Source organism: Grampus griseus, assembly GCF_964374135.1.
Source record: "Grampus griseus genome assembly, chromosome: 8".
NCBI lineage: Eukaryota > Metazoa > Chordata > Mammalia > Artiodactyla > Delphinidae > Grampus > Grampus griseus.
In genome coordinates, this window is record NC_139002.1 from 14693161 (window position 1) to 14701430 (window position 8270).

The window sequence follows — 8270 nt, forward strand, 5'->3', positions numbered from 1 at the left end:
CCCAAAGGCCTTAGCCATAGTTACTAATTTTACCCTCCCAGCTTCCACCCTTCCGGACCTGAACTGCATCGTCTCCGTCACCATTTCCACCCAAGCTGGCGGAAGAGAGGCTGGAACAGGGCCTGGGGCCCGCCCCAAGTCTGCCTAGGAAGAGGGAAGGCAAAGGCCATTAACCTACACCAAAGCTCAAGGTGGCCTGGCACCTCCCCAGGAGACCTGGCCAGGGGGAAGAATTTCCAGGGACAGAGACTGCTGTACTCAGGGAAATCCCTCAGCATTCTCTGAGGGAGGAGAGGCAAGAGAGTGGGTTGGGGATGGAGAGTTTATATAAAAGAGGGAGTAAGAAAAACAAAACGATAAACAATGGTGAAAGAAAGGCATCATCACTTAGTGGAAAGAGCTTTAGACTGGGGTACAAGAGCCTTAAATTTTATTTTATTTTATTTTATTTTTTAGAGCCTAAATTTTAATCCTGACTTTATTATTTATTAGCTGAGAGATCTTGGGCAAGTTACTTAACTTCTCTGAGTGTCAGATCATTCTCTATAAAACTGGAATAATGATTTAAAGAAAAAACACCCACTACTTGCCTGGGGCTAGGGGTGAAACGGAGTGACCATAAGTGGGCAGATTTGAGGGGGGTGATAGAAATGTTCTAAAACTTACTTGTGATGACGGTTGCACAGATCTGTAAATATACTAAAAATCACGGAATGTACATTGAAATTAAGTGAATTTTATGGTATGAACATCATACCTCAATAAAACTATTAGGTTTTTTTTTTTTAAAGATGATTGTCTGGAGATTCAGGTATTATATGAAATGACACTGTGAAGTGCAAAGCACTATAAACATGCCAGTTATCAGTATGAGCTTCATGATCTCGAACAAGTCACTTCACCTATCTGGGCTTCAGTTTCTTCATCTGTCAAGTTGTCATTATCACTCTGTGAGGTGGCAGTGGGTGTGCTCTTTTATTTACACCAAGGATTTCAAGTGCAGATAAAGATTGTAAAGGAATGAGGTTGATGGGGAACAAGAGTGATTGGAGGGGAGGAGAGAAGGGAATAAGGAGGTGAAAGAAGAAGGAGAGATAAGGAGAGAGGTGTAGGGAGAGACAGAGAAGATAAGAAAAGATGTAGAGATTGGGAGGCGCGGGGCTGTGGCCCCAGCTCCGAAACCTAATCCAGGTGAAGTGGAAAGGTACACCAGACCGGCGCGTCCCAGCACGCGGGCGGCGCTCTGACCCAGGGGCTGCGCAGCGGCCGGGAGAGCAGCCACGGGGTGGGGGGCGTGGGGGACGGGTCGGGGCGGGGGCGCCTTCTCCTCCCACCCCACCCCCGGCAGGGAGTGCCAAGCGGGCTGCTCCGAGGCGCCTCCCACCGGCCGACCTGCTCCCGTCCCACCGGGCTGCCCACTACCCGGGGGCTGTAATTACCCACCCCGCTCGCCCAGCCCGGCCTCCGCGGCCGCTTTGGGAAACCCCGCCCCGCCCGCTGCCAAAAAAAGGCCCCTGCGGTGCGAGTCCAGCTCTCGGGAAGGAGGGACTGGGGGAAGCGCCGCGGTCTGCCTCGGCTCTCAGTAGCCCTCCTGCGCCGCGAGCAGAGATGCCCAAGCTCCTCCTCGGGCTCAGGGTGGCAGAGGCCTGGGTGTCTGGAGGGCCCCTTGTGGGGCGACGCCGGAGCTCCGGCAGGTGACCCCGCTCCGGCCCCTCCGGCCTCTCGGCCCAGCGCGAACGCCCGGGCATCCAGGCCACGGGGGATCAGCAGCCCTACCCGGTCCCCAGCTCTCTGCGCCTCGTGGGGCGCCCAGAGTCACCGCTTCGGGGGTCTCGGCACCTTAGCCAGGGCGGTGGGGGCCCAGGGAGCGGCCGGAAAGGTCTGGAACCGACAGGCACTGGAGGAAGTCCAGACTCCAAATTAGGCACCAGAAGAAAGGCCCGAGGCTGGCCCCGGAGCGAAAGCGGTCCCGGCGGAGCCCCCGCACGGGTGCTTCCGCTCCGGCCTCACCTGTGGCCCCGGCGGCCAGCCCAGGCCTCGTCCTGGGCGTCGCATGGCTGTGGCCCGAGGCCTCCGGGGTTAGAGCTGGGATCCTCTCGACCCGCCGCCACCGCCTTCGCCCGTCCGGCGCACATCCGCCCTCGAGGAAGGGCCGCCGGCGGAGGAAGGAGCCGGGAAGGGAAGGAAACTGAGGCTGGGAGCCCAGCGGGCGGGGCGCCGGAGCCGGGCAAGGGCGGGGGAGGGCGTGGGGGAAAGCCAGGGACGAAGGGAACTTCGGGAGAAGGAAAACGAGGGGTCTGCGGAGGGACGGGGCGGGTGGGAAGACGAAGGGATTTGGAGGGAAATAAAGAGGGAGACTGAGGGATGAGGGAAAAGGAGGGCTGGGGAGGGAAGACTGAGGGCAGAGGATGGGGAGGAGGGGAAGGAGGTGGGAAACCGGATAGAGTCCAGGGGACGCAGAGGTGGGGGGAGACGGGGACGGAAAGGTAGAGGGACTGGGGAACGAAGGAGATGGGGGAGACTGGGGACAGAGAAGTCCTCAAGGAAAGGGGGTGACGGACCGGGGGAGCAGTCGAAGGTACCCAGGGCCGTGGAGGGGGAGACCGGGGGTGTGGTGGGAGGCGGGGCCCTGGAGTAAAAGAGGGGGCCGGAGGGCAGGCCGGGGGACCCAGGAGTGGGGAGAGACCGTAGGCGGGCAGCCGGGGCTGGAGGAGGCGGCGGGACAAGGCGAGAGTGTAGTTCGGGGGTGTGATTTTACTTGTGTGCGGGGTGGAGGTGGGGTGCCGGAAAAGGGCGGCTCTCCGAGGCCGGGGAGGCCGGGGGACCGAGTTGGGTTTCCGCACGGAGGGCTCCCTGCTGCCCCTCGCCGCCCTCCCCAGGGCCGCCAGGTGGGACAAGGCCGCAGTGTTGGGCCGCCTGCCGGGCCGCCCCGCCCGCCGCTGACGCTGGACAAGCGGCCTTTCTTTGGCCGGGCGGGGAGAAGGGGCCGCTTGTTTGCCCGGCGGGCGAAAGGGGCGGCCCCCAGACACCGCCGGCTCCCCGCGGGCGGCGGCGGGAGGGGGGCCGCGTGTGCAGCATTTGTGTGTGTGTGTGGGGGGTGAGTGTGTAACAGTCGGCCTGTGTGAGGACTGAGTGCGTGATGGGTGTGTGTGAACGGCGGGGCCGCGTGTGTCGGGGTGCGTGGGCCCGGGGAAGGGCGTGAGCGCTAGGGGCCGCAGATGTGAATGTGGGCTTCCTGGGAGGGCTGGGGGTGCTTGGCGTGTGTGTGGAGTCCTAGGTGTACGCTGGGTCCCACACTTGTCACGGCGGAGAGAGACGCAGCTGTCCGCGTGGCGTGTGCGGTGGGAAGGGTGCGTGGGTGATGCCGGGTGGGGCGCCGAGTGTGTCTGCGCGTGGGATGCCTGACGTGGTGGGGAGGTTGGCTTTGTGTGTGACCGGTTCGATGAGTCAGACTCCGGGACGGCTGAGCTAACGGGCCCAGTATGCAGCCCCGCCCCGGCGCCCTGGGTCCCCCGTCGGACCACTCGGTCTCCCGGCCCAGGCTCCCCTCTTGCCCGCCTCGGCGGAAGCGTCCGCGGGCGCCTCGGCCACCCAGCTGCCCCAGCCCCCCGCCGCCCCCGGGCGCCCGCGCTTCCGTATCCCGGAGGAGCCCGGAGGACCTGGCTCAGCCCCGGCACCAGGGAACTCCGCAAGGGATTCGAATATGGACCGTGCGGGCGTGGCAAGAGCGGAGACTCACTGCCCCCAGCTTCCCCCCTCTGGCCTCACAGACCCCTAAAGACGCGGGGTCTTGGAGAGGGCCGGGGAAGCCTCAGATGTGCCACCCATCTCCTGAACACACGCAAGAGTCTCTCCCGGACACCACTGCTTCCAAGCCGGACTCCGCAGCCCTTTCCTGTCCGCCAAGGCGGCCCGGCCCGGGACTGGAGCTGAGATGCCCCGGGAGACACCTCCGGTCCTGGTGCAGGGCTCTCAGTCCTTCTGTCGGCGAGAGAGGGGAGGTGTGGGGAGCAGGCGGACGAGACCTCGCGAGTGTCGCCCAGATGTCTGGGTGCCCGAAGGAGGGTCTTGGGACAAGGATCCGCGTTCCCCCCGGGGGGAGAGCGCAAGGGCCCCCTCTGGCGGCGGCGCGGGCGGCGGCTCGGGAGGGCAGGAGCAAGCAGCTCTCGGGAAAGCAGCGGAGCCCACTCCGCACAAAGCCTCTCGCGCCCCCACGCACTCACCTGTGGACCCCCTCCTCCCCTACCGGTTTCTTCCGGGCTCTTCCAGCCCAGAGCTGATCTGAGGGCTCCCTCCAGGTCCCTGGGACTTCCTCTTATCCAGTCCCAGCCGCGCAGCTAGCAGGACCCGCAGGCGTAGTGGGGGAGAGCGTTCTTACCTCGGGGGGAAAGGGGGACACTGGTTCCTTCGCCTGGCTCGGCCGCCGCGGCCCCAGGCTCAGAAGGACACTCTTGCTTTTCCCTGGGAGCTCGCTGAGTAGGAGGAGAGCGAGCGGGTCCCGCCTCCCTACCCCACCCCCCCGCTAGTCCCCGCCCCCGTCCCCCGTCCCGTCCGCCAGGCCAGCCGGAGGAGACGCCCTTGTGGGACCGGAGCCCAAGATCCCCCCACCCACCCTTTCCCATAGCAGCACCTCCCCCCCACCCCCGGCCTGCACAGCGCCCGCTTTGTTCATCTCTCTGCAGCTGGGCTCTCCACTACCACCACCACGTACACACCCCTATCCCCACTCACCCTCCCCTTCGGACTCTCCTAGACCACCCTCCACCCCTAGGCTTTAAGGCTCTTCTGAGAGGGTGTTTTTGACAGTTTTTCTCTAAACAACCCCCCCACCTTTTTTTTTTTCTCACTTTAGGTGCCTGAATCCTCCATGAGCTCCCAATGAACTTCATGGTCGCAGCCCTACAACATATTCTCATCACCTCCAAATATCTGCTGAGGGTATCCAGGTCTACTCTCTGTTGCCCCTTCTCCTCATCCTACTCCAAGCCCCTCCACCATGACGACCTGTAAATGGGGTGGATAACTCTGCATACAGGGTGTCACAGGTTTTTCTAAGGATAGGTATACGGAGGCATGGTAAAGTGCCATGCAAACTGTAAAGCACAGGAAAGCTGAATGGAATTATCGTCTTACCCCGTGTAGCTCCACCCTCACCACAACCTGCAGGATTACACTCGGGAGACAAGCTGTAGGTTTACTGTTGAGCACACCATCCTACAGCAGTCTGGGTCTCTGTAGGAGCGAGCGAGGGGTTAATAAGGAAGAAGAGGGGGGCACCGAAAACCTAAGGTGAAGCCTAGAAACTGAGCCTGGTTGAAAGTCATTCTCGCCACCCGAAATCCAAGCTGACAGAGGATCCTTACCTTGCAAAGCCAGCTCTCGCCCCAGGAGACTGACAGGGGAGGCCCTAGGGAGCTGAACGCAGCTAGACTGGACCTCTTTAACCAGCACTGGAGGGACCCCTGAGACTCTTCCTCCCTGAAGGAGAGGAAGGAGAAATCCCCCAAGGCTGGCATAAATTCCAGTGAGGGAAGGATAGCAGAAAATAATTTGTCCTCTTTGGGATGGACAAATCTTGCTCTGATTCAGTGACTTTAGTATGTACCCTCCCTGCCTAACCCAGGAACAGCAGAAGGTTGAACTGCAGGAATCTTTGGTCACTCATTGACAGGGCCAGCATTAGCAGGGGGACCCCCCATGTCTGGAGGCTGGAGCTGACCGGACTAGAAGCAGGAGGGGGTGGGACGCTCTCTGCAGCTACCTGCTCTAGCTAATAGAGGTCAAACTATCAGGCTTCAGCATGTGCTGTGGGCACCAGGAAGCCCCAGGATTTGGCCTGGGGTGGAGGAGCGGTGTTGGGGGTGGAAGCCTCTTATTCTTTCTTTCTTCACACTGTTTGAGGCTCATAAAAGTATTTTAACTCTGACCACCTTTTTATGAGGCAGATCACAACAGTAATTTTCAGGCTATTCTGTTTAAAAAAGAAAAGAAAGAAAATGAAACAAACCCCAAACTTGTTGTATCTTATGTGCCAAGACCCAGAGTTTGAGGGAAGAGGCTCAGATTGGGGTACCGCAAAGACTTTTCACATAACTCTGTTTCACAATTCCAGCTCTTCCTTACCGTCTTGGTCAGGAGGAATTTCAGGGAATAATCAAGGCTGCCACGGAGGCGGCTGATGCTGAGGCAGGGGGTTGAAACATCACCCAACTGCTCTCTGTCCTCCCAGCCCAGCGGTCAGCTGACCCCATGATAAAGGTTCTGTGCAATGTGTCCTCGCTCCTGCTGTGTCGGGGCCCTATGTTCCCACAGTTAGAGCACTCAGGGGACTTCAGACCTACCATCCCCACCCCGCTCCACATCTGGAGCCCATCAACAAACTCAGTGCTCTCTCACAGTTACGCAAGAGGTTGAGCAGCTGGGAGCTCAGAAAGGGGGAGGAAGAGAGAAGAAAGCAGAAAACAGCTTTCCAAGCATGCTTCAGACTTTCCGAAGTGGAAGCAGGGGGAGAGGGCAAAGGCTGGGTGTGGAAGGAAGAGTGGATTTTTTAAGGCCTTCTGCACTTGGCTATGAACGTCAGGAGTGGACTTCCACACCCAGCCTGCCTTTGCCACGGCACATTTCCCAGCTCTGTCCGTCCTCTGAAATTGTACACCCTCCAGCCCCAGAAAGAAGTGATTATTGCTCATTACAGCAAGCAATCCCTGTAGATGCACACCCTATCCCAGGAAGCTAACCTTTCTGGCCTCTTTGGATCCTGAACTCAGCATCATTAGTGTAGGTGTGGTGGCAGCAATGATGCCAAGTAACTCCTCACTGCATCCAACTTGAAGAAAAAGTTCAAACCTTTCTTCACTAGCTGCAAAAGAGCAGAAGCTGTCTTCTCAGTTTGTCTTTGAAGCTGCACAATTCACACTTCCACCCACAGGTACGTCCAAGCTGAGTGGGAAATTTGGGTAGGACAGAAGACTGGTCTTATTTACCTTCCGTGGCTCAGGACCTTCCTATGAGCTGAAAAGAACAAGCATTCATTCGGGCAAAAGAATGGGAAACAAGACCTATTTCCATTTCTCTCATTGCTTCGAATTGGTAACACTTCTTTTTCAAAAAGCCCGTTAACCTGATCTCAGATTTACATCTATGGGAACTTCCCAGAATTGGACTAAGCCTTAAATAACCACATAACCCCTGCCCTATGAACAGCAAGGCAAAAAACTTTCCTTTTTGACCACTGAGGGTAGAGGTAGGGGAGTGGCCCAAGCTTCTGAAAACCGCCTGGTTGCTTGACTCTTGTGTTTGAGAGGCGGCAACAGATCAGTTTGGAAAAGTAGTCTAAACTTCCTAAAGGCCTGCCTCCACATCAGTCACTAACTCCCCAGGGCGAGATGTGAAACTGACTCTTGTAGACATGCTGTCTGCTCTTGGGTCAGGAGCAATACACAGCAACCAACCTACTTGTGGATCTTCTAGGAGTTTCAAAGAAGCTCTACAGCTGCAAATATATTTACCAAATGGGGCAAAAAGAGGGAATGAAGGGAGAGGATGGTTACAGTGAGAGATGTGCATAGTACAAGGGAGTCAATTCTGAGTTTTTGCTTCCTTTTGAGCGATTCCTCTAAAACCTACCAGACCAAAGCTCTATTCCTCACCCTCACTGAGACCCATGTTGAGTATCACTAGTTGCAGTTGACCCCGACCTACCTTAGCAAGAAAGCTTTGTAAGGAGGTACAGCCGTTGCTTCCAGTTCGACTTCAATCTTCCTGAGGATGGGGACTCCTCCTATTTTCCTCCTCTCCTCCTCCAATGAGCCCTGCAGATGTAAACTTTTTTTTTGGCCCCGCCTCGCAGCATGCAGGATCTTAGTTCCCTGACCAGGGATCAAACGTGCACTCCCTGCAGTGGAAGCGCAGTCTTAACAACTGGACCTCCAGGGAAGTCCCATAAACTTTTAAGAAAAGCTATTCTCTGTCAACCCTGGAAATCTCTGAGAGCCTACCCAGTGTGAACGTTAAATTAATTGGAGGGCAAAGTTTCCTGTAGAGATGCATGGGTTGATAGATTTGGGGTTTGATACTGTGAGTAGATGAATGACAGACCTTTTTTTTTTAAAAGGAACTCACCTACCTCCCTACCTCCTCTGTGTGGAATTAATTAACCCAGAGCAGGAACCACAGCCCTCCTACATTAAACAGAATGCCCAGTCAGATCTAATTATTTTGTTAGTTTCCCTCACAAGAGGCCAACAAAAACTCCCCTTGATGCTGTGGAA

At 57.3% G+C, this 8270-nt stretch overlaps 1 protein-coding gene across 21 annotated transcripts in view; it reads right to left on the reverse strand.

Annotated features, from left to right (window-relative positions):
• PHLDB1 (pleckstrin homology like domain family B member 1) overlaps window positions 1-5223 on the reverse strand; it is a 46139-nt gene extending 40916 nt beyond the window's left edge. For 5 of the 21 annotated variants that reach the window (XM_082660729.1, XM_082660749.1, XM_082660731.1 and 2 more), the window contains exon 1: window positions 2011-2162. In XM_082660729.1, coding sequence (XP_082516855.1) covers window positions 2011-2055 — 45 coding nt within the window. In that variant the 5' untranslated portion in view covers window positions 2056-2162. Of the gene's footprint in view, window positions 1-2010; window positions 2165-4223; window positions 4468-5133 lie in introns of those variants that run through there. The other 16 variants (XM_082660747.1, XM_082660746.1, XM_082660748.1 and 13 more) reach the window with 8 other exon arrangements.
• Window positions 5224-8270: the final 3047 nt, after the last annotated feature.